Source organism: Ceratotherium simum, chromosome 36 (assembly GCF_057802395.1).
Source record: "Ceratotherium simum simum isolate JZ-2026a chromosome 36, ASM5780239v1, whole genome shotgun sequence".
Taxonomy (NCBI): domain Eukaryota; kingdom Metazoa; phylum Chordata; class Mammalia; order Perissodactyla; family Rhinocerotidae; genus Ceratotherium; species Ceratotherium simum.
The window spans coordinates 14,836,046-14,858,610 of NC_141935.1; the positions used below are offsets into that span (position 1 = coordinate 14,836,046).

General features: G+C 37.1%; 1 protein-coding gene across 1 annotated transcript in view; it reads right to left on the reverse strand.

The window, feature by feature from the left end:
- The window catches only part of USH2A (usherin), a 761,558-nt gene that overhangs the window by 319,766 nt on the left and 419,227 nt on the right, over positions 1-22,565 (reverse strand). Inside the window, exons 35-36 of the mRNA XM_087424358.1 lie at positions 21,063-21,210; positions 682-833 (exon numbers count right to left, since the gene is read on the reverse strand). Coding sequence (XP_087280484.1) covers positions 682-833; positions 21,063-21,210 — 300 coding nt within the window. The remainder of the gene's footprint in view (positions 1-681; positions 834-21,062; positions 21,211-22,565) is intronic.

Here is a 22,565-nt window from a genome sequence, read left to right on the forward strand (position 1 = left end):
AAACTGAAGAATGTCATGCTAATCTATGACAATTATGTACTATTAATTGGGTTTTAAAAACTATACCAGTAATAAAAAGCATAATTTTGTCAATCTTTTAACTACTAATGAAATATAGATATACATAGAGATTTCTGAAATATGGATATCAAAAGCTTATATTAATGTAATTTTAAGTACTGTTCTTATGAAACTATATCACACTAATGAAATTAAAATATTTATTCTAATAGATGAGGCAAACTCAATCTTTTAATTGACTCACATTCTTGTTGGGGAATAGTGTTGCCATATTGTAGCAGTTATGGGCTTTCAATTATTTTCACTTTTTAATCATAAGCTTACTTAGTTGTTGAGTGCATCATTAGTAAGAAAAATATCCACTTTGAATATCACTATATTAGGCAAAATTGTATGTACGCCTGCTAAACTGGTCAGTTTACCTTTTGAAATTTCAGTAAAATGTAGCTTCTCTCCTTCACTAGACCTATGTGCAGTCTTGAAATTTATATTGAATATAAAATCTTACTAACTCTTAAATGAAATTTTATAAAAAGAAAATCTCCCATCCTGCTTGAAAATCTAGCTGTGCACAGAGTGAGTCACCACCACTTACTTCTTCCTTGATATTCATTGTCATCTGACATTTCACACGTTCGGAATGTAAATTCACATACTCACCAGTGGGCCCAGTGCACAACCTTTGGCCGTGCATGCTTGGACTCTGAAGGAATGTAAGCTCCAAGGAGCAAATCCGTAAGCATGACAGCTGAGTTCTGAGGAATTGTGAATTAATATCCCATCTAGATAGAGTCCATAACTTGTAATAACACCTGGGAAGATAATAATTGGCTTTTAGTATGAATACTAGACAACAGGAAAGAATGTCTTCAAGAAAGCAAGTGCTTCTTGATGTGATTTCTAATTGCCTGGAATTACTGAATCACAGTGACTGGTATTTCCCCTAGGCTAAACCGTGTCTCTTTCCAAAGGATAAAACAGGCTTTAAGCTCTGGAATATCAAATTAAGCTAATTAATATAGAGACTGAAATAGAACCCAAGAGTCCCAGTATGGGAATCTTTCTATGGCATCACATTAACCGCTCTCATTTGTGTTCCAGATCCAAAATGAATAAACTACTTACATTTATAACTTCTATGGCTTTCTAAAATGAATCCTTGATAGATGTACTCTAGAAGTGGAATGCCCTTATTTGTTAATGCATTGTACGTTAGTCAGGATGTGTCGGGCACTGTTCTAAGCACCCGACGTGGATGAACTCTTTTTTAACTCTCTCTTCACTGTACTATTATAAAAGAGGCAGTATTATTATCACCATTTTATAGATGAAGAAATTCAGACAAAGACACGTTCGGGAACTTGCTCAAGATCACAGAGCTGGCAAGTGTTGGAGTCAGGATTTGAAAGGTGATCTGGCTCCAGAGCCCATGTTCTCAACTACAACCTTAAATCACCTAGACATAAAAGCCTTGCACAAATTACATTCATGAGACACTCATGAATGGGCTAGAGAAACTATCATTTGCTAGTTTTAATGATCAACTAAAGTTTATTTCAGAAGGAAAGTTATGTGTATTTTCATGAAATCAACTAGTAGAGAGAGGAGAAATTGAATGGCTATTGAATATAATCATTTGATTTACTTAATCAAGACATTTTCATTAAAAGGAAGTTAGGTATCTATGTTCACTGGAAATATAGAATCCCCAAACTGATTAAACGTTATACTGTGGGAAACAAAACTTTGTTTACATGCTAAATTAGAACCTCTTTCAAAGTAAAATTAATTTCACAGTGGCCTCCTGAGTGTGTTCTCGAGGAATTATCTTAAGTGTTTTTCTGTCAGATAGCCTTCCCCAAGGACAGAAGTTGGGTGCTTCCCCCATAGCACACAGTACATCTCCATCATAGCCATTAGCCACTCATCACATTATTATTATTCTTCATTTAATTGCCTGATATCCCAAATGGACTGTAGGATCCCCAAGGCAATCTTGACTCTCCCTCATGTGTGTATTTCTAGAGCTTACCGTCATGCTAAAACATAGTAGGCACTTAATAAATGTTAATTAAATGAATAAATTAATGAACACACATTAATTAACAACATGTAAAAATATCTGCTTCCAATATAGAGTGAAAATTTAAGGCTACAGAAAAAAGAGATACCTAGATACCTGAAATATGAAAAGAGACTTGCTAAAATGATGATATTAAAGCATAGCTCAGAGACAGAGGATATGGAAAAGGAATGAGTTTTGAAACAAAAGACTCTAGCCAAGTCAAGGTCATCAAGGAAGGTCATCATCAAAGTCAAGGTTTTAAGGGCTTCCAGGAGGCTTGACTCTCAGCTTTATGAACACCAGATTTGGTCTTGTTAATGTCCCGGAAGTAGATCAATCCTTCATCCATCAGCATATTAGAGATAGCATTGCCTGTGGGACCACCACATCAGGAACTCTTTCCCCAAGCATCTTTCTCTTCTGGTAGGGGATTGCTTACCTCTAGAACCTGCTCACAATGGTCTGGCAGCACCGTTGTCTGTGAACTTATAGAATGCTGCACTCATTGTCAGGATATCTCCCATAACATTGCTGTTAAGAAATCAGTTTATAGCAAAAGAAGTAGGGGGCGAGCTAACACCATGGAACTTATAATATATTATATCTCATCACCCCATAGCCTGAGAGATTGCTGGAATAGCCTCTTGAAGCCTACATTACAGCTCAAACTGAGTGATAACACCTGTGGGTTCGGAGTTCCTATAGGATGCTGCATCTGCTTTGAACTAGGGACCGATATTTGATGCTCATTTTTCTGTAGTGAGAAAACAGGGGAACGAGAATCGAGAGAAGGTAGTCAGAACGTTTCCTCTCACTATTACATTTAATAAGCAACACAAAATATTTTTGTTTTCTCTACCAACAAAGAGGAATGCTTATGTCATGGGTTGCAACCAAAGTACCACTAAATTAGAAACTGGGAATATTACCTGGCAGTTTGGGATCCTCATGCAACTATACCAATAGGCAAAGAAAAAGTACTATCTGGAAGGAGAAATTAGCTTCCTGCTGCATGCTGACACTCAGGACATTCTCAAGGGCATCTCTTTACCTGACCAGGTCTGACCGTATAAGGATTGAAAGTCTACAGCAACCCAAGCCAGGACCGCTAAGGACACAGACCCTTTAGTAACGAAGGTTTGGGTTGCCTTGCTAGGTCAAGAATTCCAAACAGATGAGCTACTGGGGCAAAGGGAAGAAGTTGTAAATACCAACTATGGCCTTAAACTAGTTATAGAAACAAGACTCGTAGATGTTATCGTGTATTATTTCTTGCTCATTACATAGAGATTTGTATGTAACAACTAATTTTTCCTCTCCCTTTTCCCTATTGATTTATATAAAGAAAGTGGGTGTTAATTTACAGTTTAGTTTTTAAGTTGCAGGATATCCAGGTGGATTGTGTCTAAACTGAAAGGCGAATTAATACCACCCAGATATGAATATGGTGATGGAAGGTAAAAGCACCTCCGTTCGTATAAAGCAGAGTAGTATCATGTTGAGTGGAGGCATGCAATGATTACTGTTGGTAGTGGAAGGTAATGGAAGGTAGAAGAGTGTGCGCATGGATGCTGAGTAGCTAAGCTGATCATTCATCCAATTCATCTGGTCACAGCCCCGCATCTACACTTCTGTAGTCTGCTCTGTATGCTGAGCCCAAGAGCCTATAAACCACATTTCCAGCTCTCTTGCTTGTCGGTTTCCTACCAGGTTTCACCAACAGGAGGCACTGCCAGAAGGGCAGAAGCAGGAAGAAAGAGAACGTCCAGCTTCCAGCTCCAGGAGCTGAGGACTTTGCTGACTGTTGCTAGGTCAGCAGAGGGGCAAAGCAGCTCCGGCCTCAGGCGGTCCAGGCAGCAGAAGCGCCTCTTCTGCGTCTTCAGCTTCTTCGGTAGTGGAATCTCAGTGGCACTTCAGCTCCGGCTGGGGCAGCGTCTCTTGACGCTTCAAGCATCAAGTGGCAAATCCAGCAGCAAGCAGCAGATGCGGCAGCTTTGCGGCTCCAGCCCAGCGAAGTTAGCTGCTCACGGGCACTCACCCTGTCTGTTCTTCCTGTTCCTTGTCCCTTTTGTTCCTCCAGCTCTTCCAACCCGTTTGTAACCAACGCTTTGTATTATATATAGTCTGCCATATGCCTGCCACATTTTCTGTTCGACCAATTACATCTTGATCAATACATCCTTTAGGATCAAAGCTTTTTTTTTTATTTAAATGAGTTAATACTTTAATAAAGCTACGACTCTAACCGATTTTCTCTTTTTTTTTCCTTTTTTTGGTGAGGAAGATCAGCCCTGAGCTAACATCTGTCGCCAGTTCTCCTCTTTTTGCTGAGGAAGACTGGCCCTGGGCTAACATCTGTGCCCATCTTCCTCTACTTTATATGGGACGCCGCCTCAGCATGGCTTGACAAGTGGTGCATCCGTGTGTGCCAGGGAGCCAAACCCCTGACCAGTGGAGCGCATGCACTTAACTGCTACGCCACTGGGCCGGCCCCTGATTTTCCTTTTTGAAGATAACTTTGTACAGTTTCTCTTTCTGAAAGCAAGTCCATTTCCGTTATTTCCAGATGTTTGAGAAAGAGTCTTCATTTTCTATCAGGTACCACTATGGCTCCACAAAAAAGTATAGCTGACAACATCCATTCTGCTTTATTCCAGTGTAACCATCTGTGGTAATTCTAAGAATACTTACAGAAAGGACTTGATTTAATGCCATCTAATACTTGACACACAAAAGCACAAAGGATTTAAAACTATGAGATGAAAGATACACAGTGAAAACCAACTGGTACATAGAAACTATAAGAGAAGAAAAAAATGGATAAAATCACAGTAATAATAATGACAAGAAATTATTATGTGCCAGGCACTCTGCTAAGCAATCATTGAATCCTCACCAAAAAAATCTTATGTGCAAATACTGTGTTGCAGAAGCTCTTAAAGAAATTGTTAAGACCCCTGAAATGCTATCATCTACTTGACCTGCTTTCAACATTGAAATAGAAAGTACCCAAATCAATATTTCCTTTTTCTTCCATAATTGGGGAACAGAGAATTTCTTTTATGCTAGGATTATGCACATAATATCTCATTTATCTGACATATTGGGAAATGAGATATTTTATAGAAGTTAATTTTCGTTATAACTAAATCTCTTCCCTTAGGTATAAACTTTAAAAATCTTAACCATTTTTGAAGGAAATCTTTCTAGCAAGCACCACACACTTACCTGTCTTCTCACACAGACTATAATGAATATAATTGAACCATTTTGTGATGACTCAAACTGTGCATTATGGACATCAAAGGCCATATTCTCTAATTCAGTAATACCCTCTGGGACTGAAGAGATAGGCCACTTACTCAGCTCTACCCTTAACATCACTCCGTGGCTACATTTTATCAATTCTTGTGTCTACTTTCTGAGTTCTTCTCCATTATCCCTCAGTGACAGTCTCTCAAAAGTCACTTTGTCTACCTGACTCTAGCAAGTCAACTCCTAGCAAGCTATGCTGAAAAACTAGATAACCATGACATCTGCAACTGTGGATAAAGAAATAATAGACAGTTACTGAGAGAAGGGCTCAGAGTAAGATGAGTACATGGCAAATGAGCTGAGAACGAAATTAAGTGAGATTTGTGACAGTTAAGTCAACTGCTCAGACACTTTTTAGCATCTAGGATGCATCTGAATTGGGGGTGGATGAGACTGAAATCGAGTTTCAAGGCAGGTGAGATCATGTACATACACAAACAGACAAACACACACACAGAGTTACCATTTTTGTAGGTAACCAATATTTGACAACATTTGTAAAAGGAGCTAAAATACCAATTGTAGGACCAGTGTACGCTGAGTGAGTGCAATCTGTCCTTTAAGTCATTTTGACACTCCTTTCTACCTCAACCATCAGACCAACTCCATCACTGAGTCCTGTAGGCTTTACCTTCCATACTGATCTTTACCCATCTCCACATCCATGGCCATCTAGTCCATTCTGCCATCATCTCTTACCTGAGAAGAATAGTCATCTAAGTGTTTTGATGCATTATTCATGCTTCCATACAATTCATTCTTCATACTACATACAGAAGGACATTTTTCAAAACACATATCTGATCATGCCACATGTAATCAGTGATCAATCAGGCTTTTGTTGAGTCCTAGCAAGATGAGAGCTCCCCATCCCAGAATCAGGAAGCTGGGGTCAATGTAAGCATGTCATGAGGATGAAACAGACTCAAGGTGTTGCCCTTTGGTCCAGGTCTTACCAGCCAATCACTAGATCTCAAGGTCAGGCCAAAATGGGATACCATTGTGGTTGAGAGCTGGTGCCCACAGATGCTCTCAGAAAGGGAGCTTGAGATAAGTGTGGGCATTTCCTCTGATCTGGTTTGGGTAAGGCCATTAGCTATAAAATCCTGAGTTAAGGTCACACAGTCAAACTTCCTGGTAAATTTACGGACAATAAGAGAGATCATTTGAAAAGAACACTCCATTTCTAATCAAGATATGCAGGCAGATTTCATAACTTGTTTTTATTAGCAGACATTTTGATATAAATAAAATTAGTATAATATGAAACATTGGATAATTCAGTTCCAAAAACACAACATTGGGTAAGTAATAAGTCAAAAATATCTATTAATACAGCAATTTTCATTGACCTCTGATTCCAAAAGTGAGTAACAGAAACTAATGAATATATCCAGAAGCCTAAGGAGACACTTTCCTTCTATGACTAGAGTACAGGACATGTACAAATAACTTTGGGAAAAGTAAAATGCTAAGTCCTTGAAATGCCACATAAGTATTTTTGAAATTATAAAATACTTTACTATTAAAAAATGTACGAAACATTTTACCTTGAGTCAGACAATAGGCTACGTGCTTTATATGAATTATTTCCGTCAACTTTGACAACACCAAGAAATAAGTACTGTTATTTGCCTTGTTATAGAAATAAGGGACTGGAGTCTTAGAGGCGCTAACTTACTGCCCAAAGTCACACAAATATAAATTCTGGGAGGGGGGACCTGGCAATCTCATCACACTCCTGCCACCACTTCTCTTCTCCATTTTCATCCTAATTTTTGCTTCTAAAATATTCAGGAATTCCACTCAAAGTAAGAACTAATGAATATGCTCTGGCCCTAAAAGAAATTAAGATGAGCCTAATGAAAATATTAACATATTGAAAGTCAATTACCTCAAAGGTACTATCCTTGTTGCTTTGGGGGGCAGAAAGAATAAGAAATAATATCTGATTTTAGGGAAGTAAGCAAAGGGTTAAATACAGGTCTAATTAAATAACAATCTGAGAGTTAAGTGAGAATTATAAGCACCACAAAAAACTTTATGCCCAACAAATGGCATAGATGGTAAGTACAGGAGCTTCCAGCAGGGAACAATCACTCTGGCTAACATTGAGTCCTAAAAGGTTTTTAGAGGAGCCTGGTCTTCCATAAAAAGTGAAATGTGAAAGGCAATGACTCAGGAAGATGTTCCTGATGGGGAAATGACATTTTTCAATTCATGGAGGCAAGAAAGTGCAAATTATAGTAAATAAATTCTGATTAGACCAGTATTTTGTTGTTATTGTTGTAATGGGTTAAAGTCTGATAGAAAATAAGCCTTCAAAGGGAGATTGGGGCCTTGAATGCCGCTCCTGATGCACAGGAGAACCATTGACATTTTTATGCACTGACTAGGGACTTATTGAAAGTCATATTTAGAAAAATTAATCTAGAGTCACATATATAATAGACTGGTGCAGGGAAGGCCATGGAGGTAGGGAGAAGTGGGACAACTGAAAACATCAAAAAGAAAAATAAAAACACTTAAAACCATCTTTTCCTGAATGTATAATAACTAGTTGTTACTAAGGCAGGGATGTGGGAATGCCAGATTTCAGGAGTGTGTGGCATAGTCTAAGAAAGAAATATCTTTAACAGTTTTATATACTTTCTCTTCTTTAATAAAACAAACTTATGATGCTTAGGGATGGGATGTGTTAGAGCAATATGGTGTAACAGTATCACTAGTCAGAAAAGCGAAGGGTCTAATTTATCAGAGATGGACTAAAGTTAGCAATGAAAACCACATGAAGCCTGCTCCCAAAGAACTAACTTACCTCTGTCTACTGATTGAAAAGGGGATTGTTTTTCAATTTGAGGATTAAAAGAAAAAGTCACTCCTTGCAATGGAACTGTTTGTATCTTGACTGTATCAAGGTCAAAATCTTCGTTGTGATAGCGTACCACAGTTTCGGAAGATGTTGACATTGGGGGAAACTGGGTAAAGGGTACACGGAATGTCTACACATTATTGTTTACAACTGCATGAGAATCTATAATTATCTCAAAATACAACATTTAATTAAAATATGAAACAAAAACTGTTGTGTAGGGAAGCGTGACAAATAAGAAGAGGCAAACGCAAGTCGGAGGAAGTTTATGCTGAAACAATAACAACTGTATTTGTGTTTTAATCAGGTACCATTTCATCTTCAGGAAAGAACCTTGGAAGTGGAAGGAGTTTCACTTTCCCTCTACAGATGAGAAAATCATGTTTTAGAGCAGTTTGATAGCTTGGCCAATCCACACAGCTAGAGAGTGATAGAGCTATGGGTTGGCACTGGAGAATTCAGACTCTACGGTGTATCAAACACTATACTCTACAGCCCCTGTGTATCTATATTTTCCCTATAATTTTAAGCTTACATAATAAAATATAACATAGGAAAGTGTGTAAAACATAAGTTGTATTTGAAAAGCATATTAAAAAAGACAGATAACCATTACCAAGGTTAAAAAATAGAATATTGCCAGCACCCCACAAATCACCCAGCACCCCACAAATCTCCCGTGTCTTTCATGATTCCAACACTTTCTCTCCCTCGTAGATTACTAGGTTGACTTCTTAAGAATCGTTTCCTTGTTTTTCTTCCTAGAAATGTATCCCTAAACAATGTAATTAAGTTTTGCACGGCTTTCTACTTTGTATTAACAGAATCAAATTGCACGTATGTTTGCGTCTCTTTGTGCTCAATATAATGTTCATGAGTTTTATCCACGTTGTTGAGGGTAGCCATACTTCACTCATTTTCACTGCTGTATAGTATTCCTGTATGGAATAATTTATTTATTTATCCTACTGCTGATATTTGGATTATTTCCACATTTTGACTGTTATATCAATGTAGCTATAAACATTTTTGTATGTGTGACCCAAGGCATGTGTGAGAAAATGTGTATAATTTTCTTAGGGTATAGATCCAGAAGTGGAATTGTCAAATTATGTTCAACTTTACTAAACAATGCTCAACTACTTTTCAAAAAGTGTATCAGTTTCCATTACCACCAATAGTACATGTGAATTCTCATTTTTCCACATCCTTAAAAAGTCCTTGTATAGTCACACTTTAAATTTTTGTGAGTATTGTGTATGTAAAATGGTATCTTGTTTTGGTATTATTTTTTATTGTCCAGATTATTAAAGAGCTTGAGCACATTTCCTTATGTTTATTAGCCATTTAATATTTTTCTTTTGTGAAATGCTTTTTGAAATCTTTCCCCCATTTTTTTTATTGATTCCTAAGAATACTTTACAAATTCTGGGTACTGGTCTTCTGACAATTACTCGTGTTGTAAATATCATCTCCCACTCTATTACTTATCTTTGAAGGCACTTGGTTTATAGTGCATTTTGATGTAAAGAAATGTTCTTAATTTTAGTAACCTTTTTATCATTATGAAGTTATCTCTTCATCTCTAATAATCCTGTGTGCCTGAAAGTCTCCTTTGTCTGATATTAAAGTAGCTAGACCAACTTTCTTTTCTTTTTTTATTCTATACTTTCAACCCGTTGGTTTGCTTTTGTTTGAGAAGGAAAGGGTTAAAGCTGGTTCAGGGCTTGCCTTTCCTGTAGCCTTGGGACTCCTGAGGATCTAACTATTGGCTGAATTCTCCTTGCAACACTAGCTCAGGATAAATGAGAATCCATCTGAGGACTGTATATGGGACCAAGCACCTGACCTCACTGTCAATGTTGTCCACGAGTAATGGTTAGCTGGTACTGATGAGAGGCGGCTGCACCAAAGAATGGCCACTTATACCAGCCTCATGGTGGTGTAGGAGCTGTGGATTCGTTCAATGACATTCTATTAAGCTTTCAGAAAACATGAGGGAGAGCTATATGTACTGACACGAAAAGATGCTTACTCCATATTGTCAAGAGGGAAAAAAATCAAAGTGTAGAACAGTATACATTGTATGGCCAATTTTTTTTATTTTTTATAATTTTTATTTATTTATTTATTTATTTCCCCCAAAGCCCCAGTAGATAGTTGTAGGTCATAGTTGCACATCCCTCTAGTTGCTGTATGTGGGACGCGGCCTCAGCATGGCCGGAGAAGTGGTGCGTCAGTACGCGCCTGGGATCCGAACCCGGGCCGCCAGCAGCGGAGCGCGCGCACTTAACTGCTAAGTCACGGGGCCAGCCCTGGCCAATTATTTTTAAGTGTCTATTTTATGCATATACATGTAAATGATCAGTCATTCAATCAGCAAAGCAGCTACTGAGTGCCTGCTATGTTCTGGGTGCTCTCTCAGATGTTGGTGGAACAAAAGTAAGCTTCAGAAACAAAATCAGGAAACGAGGTCTAGGGCTCCTCTTTGTGAAGCTCTTTCTTCCACTGCACACAGCCTTTCTTTCATGACCACACACCTTTAAAACTTGGTCAAGGAGCTCCAATTTTCTAAGCTTTTATTTCCTCACCAATAAAATGGGGGTAATATTCCTTGCTCTGGTATCCTGACAGAGTTAATGTGAGAATCAAACGCATGAGCATATATGAAAATACCCTAGGAAGTAAGTGCTATGCACATAAAAAGAATGAACTTAGAGCTGTCCCTTTCTTCAACGGTAAGTTAAAGCCTTATTGACTATGGGAATCTTTCCTTAGACTCTTTCCCCCTATTCTGACCCATATCATGTACTGCACATCTCTTGTAAAAAATAATCCACACATCTCTCAAAAACACATTTCAGACAGGTCTGTATTCCTTACTGGTGTGTTATCTGTCATCACCTAGCAGTTTCTTATATGTGCATGTTAATTCTTTATTTAAGATTCCTCTCCTCCCCCAACCAAGTCCAGAGAGCACAGAGTGAAAAAACAGGTACTTACTAAATATTAGAAAATAATTTTTGAAAAGAATCCGCTAGCTGTAGTGGATTTGGTTTTCGGTAGTAATTGATTTCTCAGTAAAGACTATGGAGTACCAATTACGCACCAGGCATTGTGTTACATAATGGAAATACAGTCCTGGTCCCTGCCTTCATAAAACTTTCAATCTAAGTGAGCAGACAGAGTAAGTGCGTTATGTGTGTGTAAAGTTTATTAAAGGAGAATCAGACGGAATAGAAGAAAAGGTAGGGGGGAGGCGGGGATGCTAACTTAGTCTGAGTGGGTTAGGGTATAAGGCTTATTTGGGAAACTGATCTTTAAGCTGAACTTGGCACCTGGAGCTACTTCATCAAGAGGAAACATGTCATAAACCTTTATTTGATTAATTATACCAAATAAAGATTACATAATAATAAATAGAAAGCTTTCAGTGAAATATCAATAAGTTGATTACTATTTAAAAAATTAACCATCACAGATTTATTAAACGATCTGCATCTAGAACTTTTGAATAGGGCTTTCCTTACTTGCTTTAAAATGTCTATGTACACAAAGTTCAACACAATGGAATTTTTGTTTCTCTTTCTTATTTGTTTTTGCCGTTCTCAGAATGAAGGAAAACATTTTGTCTCTACATCCCACCCCCAAAATTCTATGTGTTAAGTGTTAAGTGAGATTTAGGAATCACTCAGGGTCTCAGTAGGAACCTGATGGCAACACAAATGACAATTGAGTATGGTTTAGTGAATGGACTACACATGAAGATATGGGTAGAGTTAACACAGCATCAAGTGATGATAAGGCACCCCAGCTAGTACTCCTAGGAGACCATGCTAACTAGTTGACTAAGAGCAAGTAAACGTTAAATTTGCAGGGGAAACGATGAGAACAGATACAGGAACCTGGAGACAGAACTGGAGTTCTAGGAAAGGGCCATTGGATAGGAGCTGTGGACTTTGGTGGAGGAATGACGCCCTGGATCCCAGAGCCAGGCAGAAAGGGAACCAAGGAGAGTGGTTCTCTCCATTCTCCTCCCACTCTCTCATCTCTTGCTGCAGTTGCCCACGGACACACCAAAAGTAAGCCCATGGATGCTGTGAGTGAAGCCCATGGATGCTCCTCCTACAAGGCTGAGTGGAGAGAGTAAAGAATGGATCTAGAGAGGCAAAAGAAAAATATCCAACATAAAAAAAATTACGGTAGTTTATTTTATTATATTGCACTGTATTGTATTTCTTGTGCTTTTCTCTTGCTTATTCTCTTGTGTAATCAGTAAGATAGCTACAACAAAATAAAACAATATTATGCCACATGGTAAGGGGGATCAGGCTATTTAATCCAGTTCTACGAATTCAGTTGTTTAGTGGATAATCCACAAAATGGATACTTAATTCTCATTGGCTCTCTAGTGTAAGCAGTTTCAAGTTTATCACCTTTCTCTTTCCATAATGGTAGAATTTTTAAGGTGTTTAATTTTCACAGGGAAGCTGAATCATAATTGTCCATAAAGCACATCCACTGGGATATATATCATTGTGCCTCTTCATCATGTTATGTCAAGTTGTATTTCCTAAGGTGCTCAATACGTTGTCATATATAACCAAGGAAATTCAATACAAGTACAATACAATGTAAATTTAATACAAGGGATCTCTGTTTACACTGAAGAATTCTGTTTACTGTAAGAATTAAACAACAATGCTTTATTGTGTCATAAAAATAACATGCATAGTGAATATAGATGCTCCAAACATATTTGTTTGTTTTTTCCAGTACAGCACAGCAATATGAATATCAACTGAGGGTTTCCCCCCAAGGTTCGGATGATGATTGAATGTGGCAGATACCTCCCTGTGTGAATACTTGATCCTTCAATTAAAGAGGAAAAGAGAGACTAGTTTTCACATTGTGAATAATGCCTTATTACTGTTACGCGCTCCTAAAAATGGAATCAACGGAATCTAAAAAAGATGGTGCTTGGGAGACTCTACCTGACAAACTGATCGGAGGTGTTTCATAAAAGTTACACAAGGTTTGCTCAAAACTGTCAAGCAGTTTTCCTAAGTGATTCGCTGAATTCTAGAATCCATTTCTCCTATTAAAACTGAGCATTTCCAGGAAAGAAAGTAGCATCCCATTTTGACTATTTAAAGATAAAGTTATTTCACAATAAAAAGTAAAAAAAAAAAAAAATAGTTATTTCTTTAAAACCAGAGAAAAATCAGAACAGAGATCTTAGGAATTTAGAATATTGGCACTGAGAACAGGATATTGAACAAGCAAAAGTATCTAAAAATTTTCTCTCTTGTTTTTTCCACATGGCTAGATGGAATTCTACATCATGAGCATTTCTACAAAAAGTAGAAGCAGAAGAGGACAGTGAATAAAAGCATGAATTTTTGAGTCATTTATACCTTGTTTTATATTACATTCCTACTTAACTAGTTGTCTTGCCTTAAGTAATTAAGTTACTTAATACTCATAAATCTGAGTTTCCACATCTGAATGTTGGAATAACAATACCTATTTCATGGGCTAGTTATGCAAATTAAAGTACTTGGCACATAGTTATAAATTGTAGCTACTACTATTACTTTTATTTTTAGCGTTAGCAGGAAATCAAATACTTATTTCTTTGCACTTAATTAGTATTTACACATACACTTTCAGGTACATACATTATAAAAATTTATTTCTCTACTATCATCTCTTAATGTTAAGGACAGCATATATAGAATGTGTATAAAAGTTCTATAGTTAATTGGTTTCTCTACCACCCATTCCTGAAATAACATAGATGCTCAAAAAACTGAACTAAATGTTCTTTCAATAATGTTCTATTGTCTTCTTGGTACGCTGTATAAGTCTGCAAAAATAATCAACTTCCCCCAATTTTTCTGTTCTTATTGACATTCTTTTTACTGTCTTGGTACAAATCCACATATAAATTCTCACAAAGCTGGGCCAATACAAAAGGCTGAATTAGGAAAACGTTTCTGTAGGCTCCTCAAGTACTCTTTTCTTTCTCAAGGAAACCCCAGGACCCTTGTCTAATGGGTGCCCAGGTCTCATGCTCTCCTCTTACTATGCCCATCTTGACATTGCCAGATCCTGATGGCAGTTAACAATACAGCCTTTCACACTGAGGCATGCAAAGCAGATCCAGCTTCAAGTGCTGTCCCTCTTTAGAATATCTACAAATTACGAGGCTGATGAAATCTTATGCCAAACCACTGGGTCTCTAAGTATGTACTTTGAGCCTTCAGCAAGCCAAGAGGGAAAGGCCTTCCAACTGCCTTTGAAATCATCCCACCTACATGACATGATAAAACACGCTATAAATGTGTATTTGTGTGTATCGTATGATTGCATATGCATAGTTTCTCACCTCAACACAATTACCGTTTTATTATTGTCCCTATCATCAGTAAACGTTAACTCACTCAACAGCTGTTTAATATCCATCTACTTCAAGACTGGCACCCTGCTGGGACCAGAACAATGAACAGGCACACAGAAGTCCTGCCCTCATGTGGGTCACAGTCTAACAGAACCTGTTTCCGTAAACTTACTTAGGTAAAGAAAGTGGATAGTTACAAGAAATTGTAAGTATTAACAAAGGATAAGAATTTCACATTCTATATTTTTAGTATGATTTTTTAAAACATTTTTTATTAGATTATTATTAGTTTTTTATTAGTTTAAAATGTCACTTATTGTTATGCTAGACAATGAGGAATAAGTTTGGTATAGCCAGATATCCATGCTGACTTCAGCAAGGTAAACTTCAAGTGTGAGGAAAAAACGTGTTTCCAGATTCTAAGGCCCAAGCTTCTCAAAAGGAATATGGCTCATGGGGATTTGGAAGTTCTCAAAAGTGTAATTCTAATTATGCAATCGTAATCTACACAATACAGGTCACACATTTATTAGACAGTAATCCTTTGTGCTACTTCTCATTGATGGCTAATGGTATTATAAGGGAAGAGTCAAGGTCCTACAGAATAAAAGGTTCTTATCCACCTCGGACCAAAAAGTAGCTCTTTTCATAGGTTTTAAAATCCTGTCTGAAATTGCAGCCTGCAAAGAACACCATTGCCAGAGGCAACATGGATGCAGAGGGCTCTGATTAGAGAAACGAGCAGAGTGTCACACCACCATTTTTGCAGGTATGTGAAGCAAGGGACTAGGATTAAGCAGGACGTGTTTGAAGGAAAGCAAAGCCTTAGGTGTGAGCAAGTGATAATGACTCAGTACTTAAAGACTCTACTTGGCAGACTAAGGTAAGTAGTAAGAAGTAGCATTATTTATAACAGCAAAATCATGGAAACTTAAATGCCCATCAATAAAAGACGAGCTACGTTAAGCGGTAGTTTCATTCAGCAGGATTCTATACTGCCTTTGGAAAGAATGACTTTGAGCTACACTTAACTGCCATGGAAAGATGTTTCCACCGTATTGTTAAGCGAGAAAAACAAGTTGTAGAACAGGACAAACAGTATGATCTTACCTGTGTTTAACAAATGTGCATTTTATGCATATATCTTTATGTGATTATTAATTGAAATTTTTGTTTGCTTTAAACTAACACAGTCCTTAATCATTTTTTTTCTGGTTTAAAAGTTTATTGCATTTTATTCCATGCTCTCTACATCATATTTTTTTATTGTGATAAAAAAACACACAAAATTTACCATCTTAACCATTTTTAAATGTGCCATACTGTAATATTAAGTATATCTACATTGTTGTGCAACAGATCTATAGAACTTCTGGATCTTGCAAAGCTGAGACAATATAGCCATTGAACAGCAGCTCTCTATTCCCCATCCTGTCCCCTAATTCCTGGTAACCACACTCTGCTTTCTGTTTCTGTGTTTGATTACTTTAGATACCTTGTATAAGTGGAATCATGCAGTATTTGCCTTTTTTGTGATTGGCTTATTTTACTCAGTATAACGTTTTCAAGGTTCATCCAAGCTGTAGCATGTGACAATTCCCTTCTTTTTTTAAGGAGGAATAATATTCTACTGTGTGGGTGTATATATATCACATTTTGTTTATCCATTCATCAGTCCATGGACATTGGGGTTACTTCCACCTCTTGGCTATTGTGAATAACGCTGCAGTGAACACGGGTGTGCAAATACCTCTTCAAGATCATGTTTTCAATTCTTTTGAATAAATATTTACAAGTGAGATTGCTGGACCATATGGTAATTCCATTTATAATTCTTTGAAGAATTTCTCATACTGTTTTTTATAACAGTTGCACCATTTTACAATCTCACCAACGATGCACAAGGGTTCTAATTTCTCTACATCCTCACCAGCACTTGTTATTTTCAGTTTTTTTTTCCTTTTGATAGTGGTCATCCACAAATTTTTAATTGAGCACCTATTATGCGTCAGGCACTATTCTTGGAGCTGGTGGCACAGCACTGAATGAAAGATTCCGAAACAGGGAGAATTCACTGAGCACATGAAGCATGTCCTGAAGCAAAGAGCAAGCTTCCCAGCTCGAGCTGCAGAGCAGGAGCAGGGAGACAGAGAACAGAAACTAGAGAGGCAGGAGGCCATTCTCTTAGCCTCGGGTAAGGATTGCCACCAGACTTGAATGAGTAAGAGCCGATCGTTTAAAACAGAATCAGTTATGAAAAGCAGAAAGCCTGTTCCCTAAGCCACTCTGGCTGAAGGCCATCAATTGCTTGATAGGCAAGACCCGGACATTTACATCAGAACCTTCTTGTATTTTTCATATTTTGTCACATACAGGCATGTATTTGGAAATATACATAGTCCTTATTACAGGAAGTGGGTTTAATTTTTCTCGAATCTTTTTTTCATGTTTAAAAAGTCCTAGTGAAATAATTCATGTAGGTATATAACTAACAGAGTCAAGATTTTGGAATCTAGACCGTGCAAACCAGGCAAGCAGCACCTGTTACAGAGTACGACAGTCTGAATGTGTATATATATCTGGACATGATACATCTTAATGAAGACTCAGAGGGATGATATCCTAGAGGGATGCAGCTCCCATAGGTCTCCTCAGGGAGCTGCTTCTCCATACACTTGGCACCTTGTGCACATCCCTACCTTGTGATTATTTGTTTACATGGATATTTCCCCCAAGGAACTCCGATACTCTTAAGATCAGGGATTGGGTAAATTCATCTTGGTACCATTAGAATGATGGCCCTCGCAGGTCATCAAAAATATATACATAGGGGCCAGCTCCATGGCCAAGTGGTTAAAGTTCTGCACACTCTATTTCAGTGGCCCAGGTCCGCCAGTTCAGATCCTGGGCACAGGCCTACACCACTCGTCAAGCCATGCTGTGGCAGCAACCCATTCACAAAATAGAGGAAGATTGGCATAGATGATAGCTCAGGGTAAATCTTCCTCAAGCAAAAAAAAAAAAAAAAAGAAGAGGATTGGCAATAGATGTTAGCTCAGGGCTATATATATATATATTTTTTTTTTTTCTTTTGCTGAGGAAGATTTGCTGTGAGCTAACATCTGTTGCCGAATATCCAAGCTAACATCTGAACTGAACCCAGGCCGCCGAAGGGGAACACACCAAACTTAACTACTAGGCCACCAGGGCTGGCCCTCAAAAATATATTTTGAATGAATAAATTCAGATTTTTGCAGGGCATGAGGAGCCTCTTTAAGTTATCTGGGTGAGAGATATTGGCGGCTTTCATTAGAGGTATGTAGTTGGGGGGTTTTGTGACATGAGAAGTCCGGGGTGAGCAAGGGTTGAAGTCAAGAGTGCCACCCAGGTTTCTGGCTGGCATAACTGGGTGGTGTTAATCAGTGAGAGAAGGAACACGGAAGAAAGGGCAGGTAGAGGGACAGAGAACATGAGGAGAAATCAACTTGGATATGTCGAGATTAAAATGTAATAGAAATCCATGTGGAGGTCTTCAGAAGGGGTCCTAAGGAGAGAGGTCTCAGCTAGAGGGTGTATTAAATACTCATCAGCATTTTGATGATAACTAAGTCAATGAGATATTCTGATTATTCAGGGTTTTTTGGTGGAGCTGAGAATCTATGTCTTCAATCAGTACTTCTAATGATCAGATATGTTTGATAAACACAATTTAAAATCATTTGAAAGGGTTTCTTTAGTAACATAAGGATGAAACCTCTTCTATTCTCCAATTGTATACTCTTCTGCAGTATATTCAGCAATTAGAAAGCAACCATACTGTAGCATATATTGTAATATGGGCCTAGTTCCATGAAATTTGGACCAGGTATACTACAGAAAAGAAATTAAAAATTCTTAATTCAAATGTAAAATCCAAACTCCTAAAAGAAAAACCTAGTCCCAGACCTCACACAGCTAAACAAATATATTTCAGGAACGAATACATTTCAAACAAATATATTTCAGGAACAAATATATTTCAAATATATTTCAGGAACTGGCCTGTAATTACTTCTATTCTCTCTGTTGGTATCATTAGAAAGCCAGGACTCTACAGTATATATGCCACTGATCAAATGCAATTTTCACAAGAAACAACTAAATGAACTAAATATTATTGGGTGCCAACGGAAAATATAACATTGTGTTAGGCTCTGTGAAGGGAGGGAGAAATGAGTGATTTACAGTCCTTATCATCTGGTGGGTGTGTTGGACGTGTACCCAAATAAATTTGAGCCTGGGATGAATAAAGTCCACGCCATTATGAAGGCATAGAAACAGGATACGTGGTCAACAGACGAGGGAAAGCTTAACTTAAACTCAAGGAACAGTGGACTTCACTAAATAAGAGGGCTATGTTTGGCCCTGAGGAATGAGTTAGGAATTTCTGCAGGTAAAGATGGCGAGATGGTAGGGATTGCTAACTCCAATTATTTAATCAAGGAAACTGGAGTTTATGGAATTTAGTAAATTTCCCAAAGTAACACGGTTACAACACGTCAGAGATAAGGTTTGACTGTAGGTCTTTTTGATTCCACGTGCATGTCTTTCAATCCTATATTAAGCCATAGATATTCCAGGTGGCTAGAAAGGAAAGCGTGTTACAAGGCTGTGTAAATGCAAGTTGAGTCACAAGCTGGGAGTGGCCTGAGTGCCAAACTAAAAAATTTGGACTTTATTCTTTGGGTTTTTAGGGGGAAGTGTGGGAGCTTTGAAAACAGACAGAGGGGCAGGATGTTGGCCGACAATCAGATTATCCCTCTGCAGACAATGGACAATAAAAACCAAACACTGGAAAATTTGGGGAAAGTGGAGAGAGAAGTAGTGGAGAGAAAAAGTTTTTTTTAATGAAAACTGTTATTTTTAAATGTCTAACTATTGCCCCACAATAAAAATTCTGAAAATTCTGATATGATTAAGCACAAGACTTTAGAATACAATGGAAGTGTTAACACAAATCTCTCACATTCTTAATGTTTAATAAATCTATTTTAAAACTGCTTGCAAATGCACAAAACATAACATGCAAAGATTCTTGGAAATGTAGAAAGTATTTCTCTAGTCAACCTAGAATTCTGAACGCAGCTGTAATGCCAGGTACAACTACCAATTGGGATGAAGGGATGTGTTCTACTATGCAAATCATGTAATAGAACTGAACGGCAATCCAATTGCAATAAATCACTAATATTTTCATTGCCATCTATAGACTAGATTTCTTTGTGGAGCACGAAGTATGACAAGATTTTTGACTATTTAATATAAGCATCAAATAGACACCCATTTATTTTTTTTAGGAAATTCGTAACAGTACAGGAATAACTTCAATAGCAGAGATAATCACTCACTCTAATTATTAGAGCTCTCTCCATTACCTCAAATATATCTAATGCCTTTTGCCAAAAGTTTAATTAAAATGAGATGACTGGAATAATTAATATCATAGTAAACATAAGACAAACTAATAAAATTGTAATTTTTTTCTTCCATTCTTTTTGGCTATGAAGAGGCCATTTCACTTTTCAGTAATGAGTTACATAAAACAGTTTCTATGATATTAAAAGTCTTCTTGATATTTGTCTTAAATAGGGACAAAATTTGATGCTATGTAAGCTTCTATCAGTGTGGAACAATGATGCTATATTATGTGAAACTTAAAGATATTTCCGATAAATGAATAGAGCAATTTCTACCTCAAGTTAAGTTATTACAAATTCTTTATAATAAGATTTTATTTTAGCAAACTTGAACTGGCTAGCTTAATTTTCTAAACTATGCAAAGACGTGTATATTACTTAGATATATACACAATCCACTTTAAGTTCAAGTACAAATGTATATATATTTAATGTACGTATTGTTTAAAAACTGCATGTTGAAATGTTTATAAATAATATTAAAAAAATATAGAGTTCCAAATTTTTTTTGAGACAAACATTAAATCAAAAGCATTTGAAATGCAATATACGCATGAACTTTCCATCTCTCTGCTTCTCCAGGAAAGAACTAATGGCCGTGAAAAACAGAAAGTCATCAAAACCACAATGCCACACTGACAACAGCCTTCTTTGGGAATTCTCATCTGCTCCTTTCACCTCTTCGGGAGCGCATTCAACAATAAGATGCAATACACAAGAGCTATCAAAAGGGAGCACTTTTGAGCCACCAAAATTGCGTGTTAGCCTAAAAACCACAATCTCCCAACTACAGACAATGATACTATCTCAGGTATTTTATGTGCTAAAATGATCATTAAAAATTAAGCACCACATATAAGCTGCCATTTAGAATATTAATTTACCTTTGCTAATCATCTTTTTAACTTGAGGCTAAAAGAGTTCACTTACCATTCGGATGTTCAGGCCGTGTCCAGGAGATGTGAAAGGAGTGGGGTGAATAGGACTGTGCTCTGGGGGTCGGCACACCTTCAGGGGTGCTTTCATCAGTCAGGGCCTCGCTGGCCTCGCTCACTGTGCACCCACCCCCCGTGCAAGCCTGAACAGGGATGCAAAAAAAAAGCACATTTCACTCTGGGTCACAAAACTTTAGATGAGCATCGAAGAAAGAGAATTTGTAATAAGAGTTCCAGACTCTTTGAAATAAGGCTCCTTTTACTTCCCAAAATAAATTTGTTTAAATGCTGAGGTTTGACATGTAATTAGTTTGCTTTTTAGGACACAAGACAGCCGTCTCCAATAATTAGAAAATAACCCAGAATGTATTTATGTATGAATTATAAATATATCTCAAGTTAGAGCCTAGAGATGAAGGGCATATATTCACTGGGTGAATAGACCTGATGAAAATTAGCCTTGCACAAAGGTTCCTAGAATGAATTACACACACACACACGAGAAAAGTACTAGAGACTAAAGACTACTTCAGAATAAAATAAATGATTTCTAGGGAAAAAAGAGATGTAACGTAAACATAAATGCCTTTTATTTACTTTAGTGTGACCAATCTGTTTAAAGTACAACACAACGTGAAATCGAATAAAATAGTATTTCTCATAAATCAACAACAAAGCAGTTGTTGAGTGACTGTTTAATGGTTTAAAGGGTCAAATCATTTACTTATGTGCCAGAGGATATGGGCTTCATTATATGACTGACAAAGTTAAAATGATCACAGAACCCCCCTATTCCCTAAAAAGGTATTACTAATGCCATAAATGGAAACATGGATGTTAAAGATGTTCAGAAACTTCTGTGTGTACTTTCATAATAAACTGCAAATAATTACAAAATAAACATTTAAGTGTATTAGGAAAATATCTTTGCTACATAATTATTGGATAAGCGTTTTTATCCAATAAATTTTATTGGATAAAATTTTATCCAATAAATTGAGACACACACACACACAGGGTTTTTCCAGCCTATATTTGCTAGCAAATATTAGCAATTGTATCTTTATATAACATAGATATTTGAAAACTACACCTAAGCTTTGTTCAGACTCTATTTTATACCCATAATTTACACAATGAAACCTAAAAATCTTTCCAAAAGCACTAAATTTTACCAAAATTGATTAAAAAAAGAAGCAAAATTATAGGATAGTGTAAAAAGAAGGAGGTTATTTAGTCATTTTCATGGAAGGTAGATGTTACCAACATAAAAAATTAAGACACCTCTTTATTTCTTTGGGCCTGCCTCCTGCTTTTCAGTTTGATATTGAAGGAATGACTTTTAACACTTAAAGCAGTCAAAATTCTTTTCCCTAAAGATAGGGGGAAACTGATGATTTTTAAAGATATTTTCTCATATTGAAGTATTATACTATTCGCAAAGTAGTTGCAAATAGTTGCAAATTCATTATAAGTACAAATAAGAATATACGGTCAA